Below are 18,443 nucleotides of genomic sequence, written 5' to 3'. Positions count from 1 at the left end.
TGTTTTTTTTGTAGACTTTTGACTACCTTGTAGAATAGGTGCTACTTATGCATAATTTGTGATATTGCGTGCGGTCATTGTATATGTAATAATAATATTAATAATAATAACTTTATTGATCCCCTCAGGGAAATTCAGATGTCCAGAAGCCCCCAACCAACAAACCCACACATTCAAAACGAACGCAGCCATAAAATACAATGTGGACACTACCTGCGAGCAATAAATATTGTAACCATGATACTGCTTTAACCAAGATTTCCATAAGTACCTCTCTGTACTTTGCATATGATAATAAACTCAGAGATGGACACAAAAATCTGGAGTAACTCAGCAGGACAGGCAGCATCTCTGGAGAGGAGTGGGTGACGTTTCGGGTTGAGACCCTTCTTCTTAAACTCAACTAGGTTCTGTCCATTCTGCCCCCACTCCCGCAGCAACTTACTTGGTTTCTTGCTCTCCTCGTTCTGATGAAGGATCTTCAACCTTGAATGTTAACTGTTAGCCCTTTCCATCCATCGGATGTTGCGCTGCAAACTACATGGCCACACACCGAAAACCAGAAAGTGGAATTGATCCCAACAGCAATCCCTGCCTTCCACATGATGCCCCTTCCTTGTTGTATCTTTAAACCCTGCTCTCCCACACAATAAAAACATTTGTGAAATAATGAAATGGCCTCTTATTAATATTATTCTATCTTGCAGGAGGAGAATATTTTCTAAAACTTTTGATGAGATCATATTTATTTAGATGTAATGCTAGATTTATGTTCATGACTAAATTTAAAGCACAGAGACAAGACAGAATGTGAGATCCTCCTTAGAAATATTTGTTAATTGTTAAGTGTATACTTTCTATCAATACATTTTCTATTCAACCCTTTATCCACATTTATAATGAAGCTTCCTATATAAAACTGGTGGGACAGTAATTATGATGCTGCTTCTAATGGAGGCCACCACTGGGAGGGAGGTGTGCTGACGTACGCGTCTTATGGAGGTCATTTTTATTTCTCAATGATGAGAACTTAAGAAATATAGAAGGAGATTTTATTTTTCCACCTCATGACTTTCAGCCACATTTCAGATTAAGATTACCTCTGGTCTCAACCTCCTTTGAGCCTTGCCACAAGAGACAAATTAGTAGGTTAATAAACTTGTTATAGTTCTCACATACAGTAAAACCCCAATAATCTGCAATGTTTAGGGGCATCGGCGGTGCCAGATCCACAAATCTTTTGGATTATTGTTTGTTATTATTAATAGATTGATTCATTTTTTAATTCACATTTTCAGGTAATACTGTAATTTTCCCAATGAACCTGGTATGTTTAAAGTGTGCAAGAAAACCTGGGCCTCAGTGAGTCAGGAGGAAACGTGCCATTATCTGGTCAGCAAGATGCCTAACAATTGGGCTTTCCAAATGATTATACAGCAGATTACCTGAGATTTACTGTATTCCTTCCGTGGCATCAACATTTAGTGACATCACGTAATAACTATGAATCACATACATAAGCCTGCAGTGCTGTAAAGCACCTATGGACATTTGTTCTGCCTTTGCCTGCAAAGCCATGGAGGGATTCTCCAGTTTTATGATTTCATTTTGATCAAAACAGGCACAGAGCACTAAATAAGGTAAATCCACATTTATTTATTATAAAACAGATACTATTCCGTAACAAAATAGTCCAGGCTGAAGAGAACAAGATCATCTCTCGTTACTGTTTGAGTGCCGTTCCCCACGTGTCTGATGAAGGTGGACATGGAAAGATCCAACCTTGCGGAATACTACTCCCATCGGGATGGTCTCCTGGGCAAAGGTATCGATCCCATTCTTGCCTTGTGGGGAAGAGAAAAGTATTGCATTGTCACTGCACACTTTAGAAATGCACCATTATGTAATTATGGCTAATTAATTCTGCCTGTTCCCATTAGTCTCCACACAGACTTCAAATAGCATCTGTATAAGTGTGTCAGAGGTTTGAGGGGATAATATTAAATCCATTTAAAAAAAAAAGTAAATTAAGGAAGATTGGATAGCTATATTAAAAAAAGCGACTGCTTGCAGCATGGTGATCATGAACACAGATACTAGCCCAACTCATGTGAAAGCAGGAAAAAGGTTGTGCGATTCTCCAACTCTGAACTACAAGAAAGATCCTTTGGACAATATCAAGGAAGCTGGTAAATTCAGGAAGCTGAAGAAGGGTCTCGACCCGAAACGTCGCCAATTCCTTCTCTCCATAGATGCTGCCTCACCCCCTGAGTTACTCCAGCATTTTATGTCTAAGCTGATAAATTACTTTGTCTGGAAAACTAGTTTTCCTTGACAGCTATTAAATGAATTGGTGTGGGGAAACTATGCCAGTAAGGTTATTAAAAATCAAGACACATGGGGTAGATTAAAAAAAATTGAATTTAAATTGCAGATACGTAAATTTGGAGTAAAAACAAAATGCTGGAAACATTCTGCAGGTTAGACGTCATCTGTTGAAAGAGAAAGAGTAAGTGTTCGAAGGTGAAGACCCTTCGTCAGTTCATTGGCTCCAGTGCTGCTTAACCAATTTAATTTAGATGAATGGCTTGAATCCTTCCAAACATCTATTGGCTAACAATTTTCTTTTACAAACAACTTGAGTTGGGTTTAGTTTATTGTCACTTGCATTGAGGTACAGTGAAAAGCTTTTGAGCCGTGAAAAGCTCAAGTTTTTGTTGCATGTCAACCAGTCAACTTGAAGTATTGGCCCTGTTTAATTTATTTTTGCAAAAATGCAAAGCTACAGCATATTCTCGTCACATAATTACAAACTACGAATACAGTCCTCACTCAAAGAATATTTCCTTCTCGAATACACTTTGTCAGTGCTTTCTTTGTGACGGTAGCTGGTACAGCGTATAGGCACCCTCAAAAATTAAAAACTAGATTGATATAGAGCAGCGTTACCTGAACTGTACACGTATCCAGTGTACAATTTTGTCGGCAAAACAAGTACTACGTAATATTGTGTTTAAACATAAAGTATGATTTTGAAAGTACTTTCAGTAAGACATTTCAAATTGTGAAAATATTCCATAGGTTCGAATAATCACTTTTCCCTCACTCTTTAGAGGAATATACCAATATTTGGAACATGAATTAATGCTTACCTGATTTGTACAAGGATGTGGGAGGAATGTTCAGCTTGCAGATAATATTGGCAAAATGGCTGTAGAGGGTGGTCTGGAGGTAATTCTATTGCACAAAGTAAAACATATAAAAATCACCTAGTGTTTCCTTGTAGCGAGGATAACATTACCTTCCAAGGTTAAGCAGTGACACTAATGTTTGGGTGGGAGAAATAACCAGGCTCAATAAAAGGCACTGCTCTCAAAGTAGATTTACAATAAGGAAATCTCCCTTTATTGTATCCACTTAATGGAGCAACTCAAGTGAGCTAAAAAAAATTATGATTCAAAGCCATCCACATAAAAGTACATTGCTGATGGTGTGAATCTAAACCAAAGCAAAAAAAAGTTTGAGGTACTCAGCAAGTCGAACAGCATCCACAAAGAGGTGTTTCAGGTCAGCCACCTTTGATTGTTGTGGAGTAGCAGCCAGTTTTGATCATTGGTGGATGATCAGAAACACCATGGGACATAGTTACACATACAAGAATTGAATTTCTCCTTATTCTTCTTCCTTCCACAACAAGTAATATCCAGCTGTTACAGGTACCTGAATCTCCAAACAGCATGCATTCAACTTCACGTTGCTGTTTTTCTAGTTTATCTCTCTCTTTTTTCAACTTTTTCTCATTTTCTCTTTTCCGTTCTTCTTCCTGTTCTCCTTCCAACATAACTCTCAGGGCTCTTTCCTCTGCATCATACAGATCACTGCGTATTTTTATTAATTTTCTCAGCCTATCAACATGAAGCTCGAATGTTTCATCAGCTGAGGAAGGAGGATGAACACCTGCGGAAACAACACTTTCTATGAATCATTGAATAGTATTAATTATATTCTTACATACTGAGTACTTAGAAATAAAATCTCTGAAGGAAACTTAGTTTAGAGTTTGTATCTATAATAATTTGAAAAAAACATTACATATGGAAATCCGGTAGCATAAACGTCTGAATATCCTGATGTTTATAAATTTATTCCGTAAAATTTGTAAACTAAACTGGGAGTATAAAACCCTGCGTCCACAAAGAACCCCCGTGACCCTATTTGTGTTTTACAGTAAGTTGAAATCTATCAGAATTATTCTTAAAGGCATTTAGATGTTACTTGGATAAAGAAAGTGTGGAGGGTCAGAGGGCTACTGAAGGCAAATGGGATGAATATAGACAGCTGCCACAGTCATCGTGCATGAGGACGACGCTGAAAGGGATCACCTCTGTGTTGCCGTTTCTATGATTCACCTGCACCTCCTCCAACTTCCCCCAGTCCTCACCTTTCGCACCGCCAGCTCCGCATCTAACCCATCATTCTTCATCATTTCAGTCCACTACAACGTGGTCTCACTGCTTCTCACACTTTCCCCCCCTCACCCCTTTCTACGCAACAAATCTCCCCATGACTGCCACTCCCATTAACCATACCCTGGCCTCTGTCCCTATCGCCAGCTTTCACTCTCCAAACTGTCCATCAACCCCTCCTCACTTGGATCCACCTATCACCTGCCAGCTCCTTTCTCATCCCTCCTCTTTCCGTTCAGTTCACTCCTTACTTCAGTTCACTCTTCTTTCTATGGTCAGTCCCGATAAGAGGGTCTCGACTCGAAAGATCAACTATCCCACTGCCTTCACAGATGCTGCCTGACCCCCTGAGTTCCACTGGCAGCTTATCTTTTGCTCCAGATCTAATCTGCAGTCTCTTGTGCTTCTATGGTTATAATTGCCACATAACTAGGCCGAATGCTACAATAATAAAATTCAGACTACTGTATTGCCGCAGTGTACAAAACAGAATATATCTTTCCTATTCTTGATCTCTTTGTAGAATTGGACTTTCCTATTGGTAGCAAGTCAAGTGTAATTGCTGGAACTAACTATTTCCTCATACCCAAAAGATGTTTTTAAAGAAGTGATGGTTCTTAAGGCCAAACGTAGGTAAATATTAATGATAACAGCAAATAATTTAGTTCCAAGTGGGGAAAATATTCTGGTCTCTTTGAAATTGCATTTCACCCTGTAAACATTATACAGTTATCATTATACTTGATGGACTCCAACTGTGCGAGAAAGAGCAACAGAAAAGGAACGGGTGTTGTGTAGTTCAGGCAATGACCACTGTGCCAAATAATTCATCAGCTTGCAATAGTTTGACCGTTAGAAAAGCCGACACAAAGGACCTTGCATGCTGCAAATGAGAAATGTTCTACAAGCAGTTTTGATAAGTCTGTCCATCCCTTGTCAGTCAACCTCATGTGTAATTGACTCTATCAGTGTAACGCGTTGCTCACCTTTTCTAGCTGCAGCTTCCTTCCTTAATTTCCGTAACTTCTCCAGTGCTCGGAGGATATCCACTGATCTTTTTGCATCTGCCTGTTTTTTCCGCACTTCTGACAAGACACTGTCGGCTGCAGCTTTTAGCTCACGTTCCTACAAAACAAACATACCATGAAATCTGGTTGCTTTGAATGTTCAAAGAACTGCAGAGTAAACGAAAGCTAAATGAAAGAGTCATGGAAACATAGAAAATAGGTGCAGGAAGCCATTCGGCCCATCGAGCCAGCACCGCCATTCATTGTGATCATGGCTGATCGTGTCCTATCACTAACCCGTGCCTGCCTTCTCCCCATATCCCTTGATTCCACTAGTCCCTAGAGCTCTATCTAACTCTCTCTTAAATCCATCCAGTGACTTGGCCTCCACTGCCCTCTGTGGCAGGGAATTACATAAATTTACAACTCTCTGGGTGAAAAAGCTTTTTCTCACCTCAGTCTTAAATGACCTCCCCTTTATTCTAAGACTGTGGCCCCTGGTTCTGGACTCGCCCAACATTGGGAACATTTTTCCTGGATCCAGCTTGTCCAGTCCTTTTATAATTTTATGTTTCTATAAGATCCCCCTCATCCTTCTAAGTCAGTACTGTTGTTGTCAATAGCTCTTCACATCCGCAGGTACACCCACACTCACAGACCCGCACACATCAAACAGTACCCCATCCATCAATTAAAGATGCCCAGGTACACTGAGTGCACTGATCTCTATGAAACAATTGGCATTAAATTATTGCAGCATTTCTAATTACGGCCCATTGCCTTCGCTGCAAACACTGTGCATTGCCACCTTCTGAAATTGGGCATCATTGTGACACCCAATGTAGCCAAAGATCTGACTGGTGTTTAGTTTCACTCACCTGTGGGGAAAAAGTACCACGGCGCAACACAATAATACCAGGGGCATTAGTGCAGTGCAGTTGCGAGGCTTAGAGTTGTTGCCTCACAGCTCCAGAGACCCAGCTTTGATCCTGACTACAGGCACTGTCTGTGCAGAGTTTGTACGTTCTCACTGTGACCCTGTGGGTTTTCTCTGGGTGCTCCGGTTTCCTCCCACATCCCAAAGACATGCACGCTTGTAGGTTAATTGGCTTCTGTAAATTACTGCTAGTGTGTAGAATGCAAAAGTGGGATAACATAGAACGATCAGTGGTTGGAGTGGACTTGGTGGGCTGATGGGCCTGTTTCCACACAGTATCTCTAAACATTAACAAATTCTTGCATATGCGAACAGTCTTCCATCAAACTATTTGCAAACCCAAGTAATCTATGTACATAGTCTACCATAAATGTGTACGTTTTGCTTCCCTAGTTAACAATGTATTGCAGCAAATATTTGGATAATATATTTACTAAGAACATATCAAACTACAGTTACACATGAAATATAATCAAGATTTGATTTAATACCCTCTTCTTCTCTTCAACTTCTCGAACACGCTTCATTCTCCACGTGTCAATCTTCGCTTCCTTTTCCGCCATCCTCTCTTTGTGCTCCTGATTTGCTAAGCAGCACTCCTGCTTTTTCCTACGAATATTTCTTCTTTTCTTCTTAATTGCCTCCAGTTTCTTTTTCACTCTACTGATGTACTCACTATCTGTCAGTGCCTTTAATTTTTCCTGTAAAACAGTTTTCACCTCAATTGCTTTCTGGTAAGATTTTGTCCAAGTATCTTCATTTTCCACATTTTGTCTCAAATGCTGGCACAGAACAGTCAGCTCAGCCACAAGTTTACAAACACTCAACACTGATTCTTTCACTTCACTAACTAATGGCAGAGTTTTGGATTTTTTAATCTCTGAAGGCTGCAATCTACGTTTTGACACAAACCTCTTCAGCCAAAATTCATCTTGCTCCTTGGTTAATTCGCTATTTTTGAAGTCATGCGAGAATTGTTCTGGTGGCAAGAAATTGGCCATTGATTCATTTCTATGTGGTTGCTCCATACTGATGTCTTTCGAACCTTGTGGGAAATTGGCAACGTTGGACCAAGGCTTTGCCATCTCCTCATTTTTGTACTGCATGCCATGTTCATTTTTCCACGATGGTCCATCCATTGGTAGATGTGAAAAGTTATGCTGATTATTGTGGCTCTGGTTTAATAATGGATTGTTTTGGGGTCCATATCCAGCAGGCAAGTTGGGACCTCCAGCCTGAGGCAGAGTTTGGTTCTGGCAAGAAGTGATTTCGGATTGAGAAGCCACATTCTGAATGTTAGGCGGTGGCCCAGCTCTCTCTGGGAAGGGATGGGAATGTCCTCGATAGGGATACTGCTGCTGTGGAGAGTCCAGGGGTTTGTGCTGGTAGGGGTGAGGAGGAGGAGGGAGCTGATGCCGCTGTCCCTGCTGGGGATAGTGGTCTTGGTAGGGGTAGGCTGGGTGGGAAGTCTCCTGGCGGGGGAAGCCTCCAGTGGGACAGGGTTGCTCTCTGCATTCGTAGTGCTGGGGCCGGAGCTCCTTGTGCTCCTGGGGTAGTCCTGGCAGGCTGGGGTAGTCCGGCTGATCCCATGGCTTGGGGGGGCGGTCGAGACCGGGCGGTGGGCCGTAGCCCCACGGGCGGGGAGCGCCGTCCACCGGCTGCTGCTGCTGCTCCTCAGGCCCCGGGTACAGGCCGCGCCCCGGGCCCCAGGCCGGCTCGAGGCTTCGGTCCCGTCCCGCGACACCCGGCCTCCAGTCGCCTCCAACCCGGCCGTGCTGCCCCCGGGTGGCAGGGTCGCCCTCGCCCTGGCCCTGCCCGCCCGCGGTGTATGAGGGGTGCCGGCCGTGGCAGCGCGGCGGGGCCAAGTTGGCGGCGGCCGGTGGCCCGCGGTAAGATGGCGGCGCCCACTCCATGGTCGCGGTCGCCGTTCCCGCCCAGTCCGGCTGACAGCGCCACCAGGCGGCGACCAGGGGAAACGGAGGCCGCAGTGTGTCCTTGAGCGCCGCCTGCAGTCTCCCAGATCAACTACAGCACCAATGTTCAGACCACCCGCCACTTTTCATAAGACACAAAATATGGAGTAACTCAGCGGGTCAGGCTGCATATAACCATATAACAATTACAGCACGGAAACAGGCCATCTCGACCCTTCTAGTCCGTGCCGAACACATAATCTCCCCTAGTCTCATATACCTGCGCTCAGACCATAACCCTCCATTCCCTTCCCGTCCATATAACTATCCAATTTATTTTTAAATGATAAAAACGAACCTGCCTCCACCACCTTCACTGGAAGCTCATTCCACACAGCTACCACTCTCTGAGTAAAGAAGTTCCCCATCATGTTACCCCTAAACTTCAGTCCCTTAATTCTCATGTCATGTCCCCTTGTTTGAATCTTCCCTACTCTCAGTGGGAAAAGCTTTTCCACGTCAACTCTGTCTATCCCTCTCATCATTTTAAAAACCTCTATCAAGTCCCCCCTTAACCTTCTGCGCTCCAAAGAATAAAGCCCTAACTTGCATCTGTGGAGAAAAAGGGATAGGTGACGTTTCGGGTCGGGACCATTCGGCCCACGATGTCTGTGCTGAACATCATTTATAACATTCATTCATGGAACAGGATACTGAGTTGGGATGATCAGCCATGATCATATTGAATGGCGGTGCAGGCTCGAAGGGCCGAATGGCCTACTCCTGCACCTATTTTCTATGTTTCTATGGAAGAATGACGGTGGGACTCCATTGTAACTTACCGGGGTGGAAGATTGCAACCTTCACATGGTCCGCCTTGTTTCAACTAATGCAATCAACTCGACGTGCACAAACGGAAGATCAAATAGAACAAGTTGTCCTACAACTTTAGGCTGTGCATGCAACATGAAAGAAGATTGTAACTTACCGAACAGTGAAAGGCTTGGTTGGTGGGGATGTGGAGTGGATGTTTACACCAGTGGCAGACTCTAGGACTACTGGTCAAAGCCTCAGAATTAAAGGATGTTCCTTAGCAAGGAGAGGAGGAGGAATTTATTTTGTCCGAGGGTGGTGAATCTGTGGAATTCTTTGCCACAGAAGGTCAAGTCAATGGATATTATTAAGACAGATAGATTCTTCATTATTACGGGTGTTGGAGTTCATGGGGAGAAAGCAGGAAAATGAGTTTAGGAAGAAGAGATAGATCAGCCATGATTGAATGCAAGAGTAGACTTGATCGGCTGAATGGTCTAATCCTGCTCCTATCACATGACCTAGGATTCCAGTGTCAGTTGGATGTATTATCCCAGTGAGAAAGTTCCACCTAGTTTTTAGTAAGAGGCTGTTTGTCTCCCACTCGTTTGTATCTGTGTCTCTAAACATCAAAGAAAAGCACACTCTTCCGCAGGACCATGGCTTTTAAATGCACACTCATTTTGGCACCTGGCTCACTCATTGGACTGGATCATAAGGCAGAGTGCTCTGGATTCGGCCACAATTGAGGTTGGAACCTGGATACAAAGGTTCAGGCATAAGGGTAGGTGTATATCCAGAGCTGGGTTCTGGTGTGTTTGTGTATTTCTCATTCCCTGTAAACTCACTGGGTTCACAGTAAAATATGTTAGATCAGTGTGCAAGATGTAAAAAGCGAACTAAAACATATCTGGGGATTAATAGCAGTGACATTCAGTAATCTGGAACATCTACTAATCTAGCATTACCAAACTCCTGAGGTTTACATTTATTATTGTCACATGTACTGAGGTGCAGTGAAAAGCTTTGTTTTGCATGCTATCAGGCATTACATAAATACAATCAAGCCAAGCACAAGGACAATAGGTAGAGAAAAGGGATTGATTCAGAGGTGCCAAATTATTGAATTTTATTGTATTATGTTGAAATGAATGAGAATCGCTTTTTCAAGTTACAGGTTTTCATTAAACACAATGTTTTCTTGGTGTGTAACCCTGATTCCTCAGCGAAATAGGTAGTAGGTAGGAGACAGTCCATTTGCAAAGTAAGTTCTTTCCTCCTATACTTATTAAATCCAAGACAGCTTTTTTCCTTTTTTTCTGTTTGTCAGTGTCCAAAGTAACTTTGAAGTGGTTCCGATCAAAATCATAACCAACACGTTCTGTGTAATGTAAATAGTGTTCCCCACTTCAGCATCCCCATCATATCCAATTTGTGTTATGGAGCCACGCGTTATAGTAGAACTACCTGTACTCTAAACAGTATTGGCAACCAGGAAATTCTGGCTCATAGAGCAAGTTGGGCAATTGATGATTAGCAGAATGGATTGGACTCTCACCAGTTCAGTTATACTGCGTCCATGAGTTACGCAAAGGTTTTCAGATCTTTGCAATTGGCAAATAATGGCTAGGCTGGTGGACTAAATTGTTCAGAGCGACGAACATAGCTGGTTCCATTGCATCCCATGTCATTCAATGTTTCTCAATGACAATGTAACAGAAGGGTCTCGACCAGAAATGTCAAGCATTCCTTCTCTCCATAGATGCTGCCTGTCACGCTGAGTTACCCCAGCATTTTGTGTCTATCTTCGATTTAAACCAGCATCTGCAGTTCTTTCCTACAAATAGAGCTCCAGCCCAGGAGTCTCCTGAGATTAATCACTTTCCATGGGCGATGAGGCATTATGTTATCTCAAGCAACCTCTGTAAAAGCCACTCCACCCCGATGAGGGTGAATATTATGCTGTCCCAATTGAGAGTTATTTGCCTTAGGATCTTTTCCTTTAATTTTAGTTGCTTTGTTATCTTTTTCCAATAATTATTGCCAAAGGGTATTAAGGGGCACATGCTTAATAAAGGAGGGACAACCTCCTCTTACAGCTCATTGCATATACTCATCACCATCTGAGCGAAAAATCAACCCCTCAGGTTCCCGCTAAATCTCTTCATTCTCATCTTTAACCTATGTCCACTGGTTCTTGATTCCCTTACTCTGGATAAAAGACAGTGCAGTGCATCTACCCTATCTATTCCCCTCATGATCTTATACACCTCTATAAGATCACCCCTCATTCTTCTGTGCTCCAAAGAATAAAGTCCTAGTCTGACCAACCTCTCCTTATAGCTCAGGCTGTCAAGTCCTAGCAACATTTTCGTAAATCTTCCCGGCACTCTTGCCAGTTATGCAACACCTTTCCTATTGCAGGATGACCAAAACTGGCCACAATATTCCAAATGTGGCCTCACCAAAGTCTTGTACAACTGTAACATGACATCGCAACTTATATACTCAATATCCTGACTGATGAAGGCCAATGTACCAAAACCCTTCACGATCACCCTATCTATCGGTGATGAGACATTCAATTAACTACAAACCTGCTCTCTTAGATCCCTCAGCTCTACAACACTCCCCACAGCCCTGTCATTCACTGTGAATGTTCTTACCCTGGCAACACTTCATACTTGGAACATTTTACAATCTAACACTCATTTGATGTCGTAGATCATTGCGTTTAAAGTTTGCAGTAATTGTGAATCTGATATGCGGATCATAAACAGCAGGACCAAGTTCACACTGGAGGGCATTAGCACAAGGACAGAAAAGGTAAGTGGTTAGATACACCAATACAGGTGCCATGAAAAGCTAATGATAATGGAGCAGATTCAACAAGCTTGCTCCTTGTGCTGTGTTCTAGATGGAAGAAAATGGAAGCAATCACAAAACATTGAAACCCTAGGAAGATAGACAACTGCAGTGACTCAAATGAATGAAGAGCCTTTAGGATATTAAGAGAGAGGATGGGGAAAAGATTTAGTTACTGATAAAGGCATCAATGAAAGCGAAATATAGCTGAAGAAAGAATTAAAAAAACACGAAAGGAATCGCTCTTAGCTCATCCATATCCAGCGTTATATCAAACACAAAATGTTTTAGATGTTATATCAAACACAAGATGTTCGCATGCCTTTCAAGTGTTTGGATCTTGTGATTAAGGATTTACATGAAACGGGAACGCTGAAAATTAACTATGAAAATAAAATTATTAATTTTAAATAAGTTTGAAAATCCCTTTAAACAATTCTGATTGTAAAGTTATTATATGTCACCTTGCAGATAGTGACCAAGGTTGCAATTATAATGATTCTTGTTATTTTTTAATGGGGCAGTGGGATGAACAGGCTAAACAACAAAGTAAAGTACATAATGTTGTTACAGAAAAAAAAAAATCCTTGTCCAATAAGTGGACAAACACGCTGCCCAATAGCACACTAAAGCATACGAGACACAAAAGTAATCGAATGAAAGTAAAGGCTGACTAACCTCAATTTGTTTGTTTTTATTTAAGAAAGTCACATACTTGACTTCTGCAGTTCGCTAATCTTAGCCAGTGTAAAACAAAGCGGTTCAACTTGTTTGCGAGCCCGACATTAACTACAGGTAATAATCATTACTACATTGAGAGGTGGACCAAATCAACGGTGATGTACTCCTTCATCCAACAACTTTGAGTCTGTAGAAACAGACATAAAGAGTTATTTCCAAGGTATCTGGCTGATAGCTGAAAATATTTCTTGTAGATCAGGTAATGAATGCAAGAAGATTCCTTTCATCATCCATGTTAACGTTTGGTGATCCAAAGCCCAATTTGGATCAGCCAGTTAAAAATTAGAATATTTTGCACCAAAATTCTCAGTATTTAAAAAATGAGTTATCTAGGATTTTCTGCGATGCAAATGCTAACAGTTCTCAATGAACAAGCATCTATGAAAGTAGTTAATATCAGATTGCCTGCTTCTTCCTCAGTCCCTTTATTTAAATAGGTCTGTTTGCCTGCTTATTCCTCAGTCCCTTTATTTAAATAGGTCTGTTTGCCTGCTTATTAACAGCTCAAACAAGTGTCAAGGTCATAAATGCTGCAACCTGTTAAGTGCTCAATTTGTACACTTTATTTATACAACCAGAGAATTACAGTAATTCATCTTCATATCCTTTAGTGTTGCAATAAATTGAATGTCTAAAGGATTACATTCAATCCCACTGCTGGTCACTAGTAGCACAGAAGGAAGTGCAGAAAAATATTGTGCATTTGTACTGTGCTCAATATCAAAGATATCCAAAACAATGTTGTGTATACACCATCACAAGCAGATTTGAACCAAAATCATGGCCAAAGCATTATACATCAAGAATTGAAATTGACATCCTCACAATAGCTGTTAGTAAAACCTGTTTATTTTTCACTTCATTGATCTTTGCTATAGTCCCTCATGTCTCAATCTGATCCCCACACACTGAATGCAAATATGAATCTCTAATTTTTTTAAATTAAAGTAAATCTTTGTAATATGACTATAGCACCTCTAGCACAAAGAAACAGTGAAACGTTTAGATGCATTTGAGAAAGAAAAGTGATGTTCAGAGTTCTTGTTCATTGTACAAGAGTCACAGTTTGTTCCTGAACATTTTTTCCTAAACTATAGGGAAGCAGCCGCTAAAATTGTAACATATAATAAACACATTTAGAAATGTGCTTACAGTAAAATTCAAAGATGGCATAATGTCCACTGTACAAAGTTTTGCTATTTTACAATCACATGATCAGTTTCCAGGTCTGTTGAGATCATGCCGAGGAGATAGAAACCTTTAACCCCTTCCAAACCACCATTCTCTTCAAACAGTAACTCTCTGGTGAGAGCAACAGGTTAATAACACCTTAAAATTAATGAAAATAAAACTAGTTTCAATGTTGTACGAGGCTCATCTTTGCACACTTTGCTCCATATTATGTTTAGTTGTTGGCTGCATCTACTTGGCGATGCCATCGGTCATCTTCCACTCCAGAATCATACTCTTCTTCAACAGGCTCCTTCGATACCGCTCTAAAAAGAGGAAACATTAATTCAATTGAAAGAAGTTCATTTGGGGAATTAGTAGCTAAAAAAAAAGTCACATTTTTCTATACAGATAACCCTCAGTATAACGGAATATCGGGGGTGAATGGTGTCCGTTATTGCCGATTGTCCACTATAACAGAATAAGGGATTTGCTCCAAACATCTAACGGTCACTCTGTGAAACAACGAGTTGTTTTCAAATACAAAGTTCTTTTTACCAACTAAAATGTATTTTGGTTACTGCAGGCTAAAAATACTAAAGGCTGTTTGTTAAATTGTTTAATAATTGCATAAGTGTCGATCAAAGCAATTGGTTATCAATTCCAATGACCTCCCGCAGAGTAACAAGCTGTCTGTGTTCTTGGAGAGCTAATAGTGTCTGATTACTGAGAATGCTTTGTCTGCTATAACCAAAATCCGTTATAAAGAGGTCTGAAATAATGAGGATAGACTGTATAGCATTTTAAGGAGAGCTGAAATTGTAAAATAACTGTTTCTCAAGACCCACATAGCTGCTAAACTAAAGCTACACCACTTTTCAAATTCAGGCAATGTTTGACAGAGTGCTACACCTACCCGTTAAGCAAGAGGCTAATGTGAGTCTGTAATTAAAATAAATGGTCCAGTGAAAGAGTGACTTTCTTTTGCTGTGCTTGTCTTTAATGTTTAGTAATACTAAACTAATATACAGAGCAAGGAGACAAAGAGCAAACAAAGAGTAAAAAGACACAAAGTGCTGGAGTAACTTAACGGGTCAGGCAGCATAGGTGACGTTTCAGGTCGGGACCCTTCTTTAGACCCTTACCTGAAATGTCTCCAATTGGTATTCTCCAAGGATGCTGCTTGGCCTACTGAGTTACCCCACCATTTTTTAAAAATCTTTTTATTGTAAACCAGCATCTGCAGTTCCTTGTCTCAGCAAATAATGATGCACGCTTTCAGAACAGAACATTTTTTGATACATTAACAGGTAATGGGAAAGTAAATTAGCATCATGTAACAGCTGTATCTTACTAAGAATCAAGTCATCAGCAAAAGTTTTAGATGGAGATTTGTCACTATAATAATACATCTAAGATATTTCAGCCTGCAGTTATACTGTAACCATTGTTCCTTCAGCTTACTCCTTCTGCAGATCGAAGGAAACATTCCATTCTCTGACTCCTAAAGAAAAACTAGTTGCAAGTCCTACATAATATTTTACAGCCTTCTGTTCTAAAATGTGGCCATTATATTTGCCTGACACAAATTCCCCATGGAGTTTAAGTTTAGGTTTATTATTAAAACATAGAGTGAAAAGCTTTGTTTTGCATGTTGTGCAAAAAGATCAGATATACAATCAGCTCAAGCTCAAGTACAATAGATAGTCCAAAGGGGAAGGAAGATATAGAGTGCAGCACATAGTTCTCAACATTGTAGCGCATCAGTTCTTTAGACAGGGTTATATGTCTTCAATGGGGTAGAGTGGAATCGAACAGAACCCTAGCCTACGTAAGAAAATGTGGTGCCATATTACCTCAGGAATTGTATTTCAGCAGCTTCAGGAATAGAAAAATCATAACAGAAAAGTTAGTGGTTTAAGAATGGAATTGGAAAGTGTAGCCTTAATGCTTTAGGGGAAACAAAATGAAATACATTTTCACATTGTGTAAATATATTGAGTTAATTTGAGGAATATTTTGACCAGCAAGGCAGAAGCTACTCAGAGGAAGTATGTGGGTGTGCCAAGGATTGAATGGGATTTCATTGACTTCTCTCACCAGATGGAAATAACCTGGTAATTATTAAAATGCAAAATGGTTAAAAATATATGAGCCCAGTTTTTTTCCAGAACTGATATGCAGGTGAGCAAAGATAGGCAATAACAACCTACTTTTGAGAACCTTGAGTTATTATCATGGATAATCAACGATTGTCTCCATGATCAATTCTAGTTCGCTGGATAACCGATGAAGGCCCACAATGTAAGCAGATGCTCCTACTAACTTACAACTTGTATACTCTTACATCAAGGGTACACAAGTACAGGACAAAGACCATGTAGGAGATTCTGGTATTTGTTGCTGTCACTCTCCCCAGATATAAATGACTATTGAAAATTTACCGTATATATCCAGGTGGTTTCTTTCCATCAACTATGTCTTTGTCCACTTCTACAGCCACAATGTCAGAATTTGGCACTTCAAACATTGGCTCCAGCAGCAACTTCTCCTGAAAATGCAGTTTAATTTTAGGAGTTGCAGTTTTATCTCGAGACACAAAAACTAAATTTCCAGCACTTAGAAATACTTGGTAATTAACAATCTTTAACTCTGAAAGGTATGGGGCGTTTGCATCCCTTATTTGCAAATATCTGAAATCTCTCTTATTGGGCTGCAGATCCTGCACTGTAACCACCTCTGCTGCCAGTTTTGTAGGGAACGTCCCTGTGGACAATTCAGTCCTGCTTCCACGCCTGTGCGTTTAAATGCAGAACACTAGATGAGCTGGTGGTCAGACATCAGTGCATTTTACCTCTTGGCCTGTCTGATTGTCAATAACAATTAATGCCGATCACCAGCAATATTAACAGTGTAGGACAGACAATGGAAAGCATTTAAAAACTGTGTTCAAACAAATGCAGGAAAACTAAAGAAAGAAACTGAATTTGTAAAACACCAGATGAATAAATATATAAGGAAATAATTCAGGGCAAAGAAACAGGCCATGTACAAGGACAGCAGGCTAAGAGAGGATCTGCAGGGAATAGGAATACAGCCAAGAAAACAATTAGTAAAGTAATCAGGGAACATAAAACAAAATATTTTTAAATAAAAGGATGAGATGGGATTCAGGTCATTAAGAGGGAAAGCACAGCAAGATGAAGAACTATTAAGTCATTGTTCTGCAGTGATAATTATCAAAGAGATAGAAAAGGAGAATGAAGCACAGAATGATGTGAAGATCGATGAAATATGGCAACATTGACAAAGGAGATAAACAACTTATCAAGCTCAATGATGACAAAGCACTCAGTCCGAATGAAGGGCAGCCACACATTTTAAAATCTGAGGAAGAGAAAGCTGAGGCATTACGGCTCATGTTTGATCATTCGGTGGGAATGAGCGCTAGAAGACTGATGAATAGCTTAATCAATGCTTGCAAATCTCAAGTGATATAAAACCTGAGGAATTTATAAACCGATGATGAGAAATGTAATGGTATTCCCACTCTAGATGATAAAAGAACACACTGAAACAAAGTCTAATAATGAATTATTGGCAAGGATTTCAAAAGATTTGATCTAGATTATCCTAATTGTTTTGAAGAAGTAACACAGAGAGTGGACAATGCTAATACAATAGGTTTAATTTATCTAAAAGGGCCTGTTTCTGTGCTGTACTTTCGAAATGCCTCAGATGAAGTACGCCCACATGGACGAATAAACAAGGTCAGAGAGTACAACATCAGTGGCCAAGTAGCAGAATAGACTTCTGGGTGACCAAGACAAAATGCTCTAATCTAAGATGCCCATTTAGAAGATAGACAAAATATGCTGGAGCAACTCAGCAGGACAGGCAGCATCTATGGAGAAAAGGAATGGGTGAGGTTTCAGGTTGAGACTGAAGAAGGGTCTCCACCCGAAACTTAATTTATTCCTTCTCTCCAGAGGCTGCCAGTCCCGCTGCGTAACTCCAGCATTTTGTGTCTATCATCGGTGTTAACTAGCATCTGCAGTTCAATCCGACCCATTTAGAAGTTTACATTTTCTTACTCCTTCCTCCACGCTGCTATTAAACTAAGCCATGAACACAATAGTAACCACACACAAACATCAAGACCTGACACACGGGAATCGAAAGAAATACTTCAGAAACACACCATGATTGACCTCAGGCCTCGAGCACCAGTCTTCCTCTCCAGAGCAAGGCGGGCGATAGCTCTCAAAGCATCCTCGGACACATTAAGATCACACTAAAAAGATCGTTAAAAGTCGACAGATCAGTAACGTTGACAATATTCACTTTATAAATTACTGCCTCCACATACGATTTCGAAGAAAAATGGTTCGATTCAAATTGTACACACAGGGCTTTAAATGAAAGCCTCAAAAAAACTTTCAAGTTTCAAGTCTTTCATTTATTTTACAGTATTTTCTGACTATGCAGTGGCCTTTTGGGTACCACTCCATAATAATGAACTTTCTGCTGA

The 18,443-nt window shown here is 40.7% G+C and overlaps 2 protein-coding genes across 3 annotated transcripts in view; both read right to left on the bottom strand.

Moving 5' to 3' along the window:
- Window positions 1-1,636: 1,636 nt before the first annotated feature.
- Window positions 1,637-8,346, bottom strand: pdcd7 (programmed cell death 7). The gene is made up of 5 exons (XM_055661144.1): window positions 6,902-8,346; window positions 5,453-5,591; window positions 3,721-3,957; window positions 3,153-3,237; window positions 1,637-1,844 (listed from the first exon to the last, which is right to left on the bottom strand). Exons 1-5 carry the CDS (start codon window positions 8,321-8,323, stop codon window positions 1,724-1,726), a joined length of 2,004 nt encoding a protein of 667 aa, XP_055517119.1. The 5' UTR covers window positions 8,324-8,346; the 3' UTR covers window positions 1,637-1,723.
- Window positions 8,347-13,282: 4,936 nt separating this feature from the next.
- Window positions 13,283-18,443, bottom strand: part of clpxa (caseinolytic mitochondrial matrix peptidase chaperone subunit Xa) — a 35,897-nt gene continuing 30,736 nt past the window's right edge. For both annotated transcript variants that reach the window (XM_055661142.1, XM_055661141.1), the window contains 3 exons: window positions 18,114-18,206; window positions 16,357-16,463; window positions 13,283-14,238 (listed from right to left, as the gene is read on the bottom strand). In XM_055661142.1, coding sequence (XP_055517117.1) covers window positions 14,148-14,238; window positions 16,357-16,463; window positions 18,114-18,206 — 291 coding nt within the window. In that variant the 3' untranslated portion in view covers window positions 13,283-14,147. The remainder of the gene's footprint in view (window positions 14,239-16,356; window positions 16,464-18,113; window positions 18,207-18,443) is intronic.

This window comes from Leucoraja erinacea, chromosome 33, assembly GCF_028641065.1.
Source record: "Leucoraja erinacea ecotype New England chromosome 33, Leri_hhj_1, whole genome shotgun sequence".
NCBI classification, from domain to species: Eukaryota; Metazoa; Chordata; class Chondrichthyes; order Rajiformes; family Rajidae; genus Leucoraja; species Leucoraja erinaceus.
The sequence above is the reverse complement of the archived record's forward strand: the minus strand, read 5'-3'. Positions and strand labels throughout refer to the sequence as shown.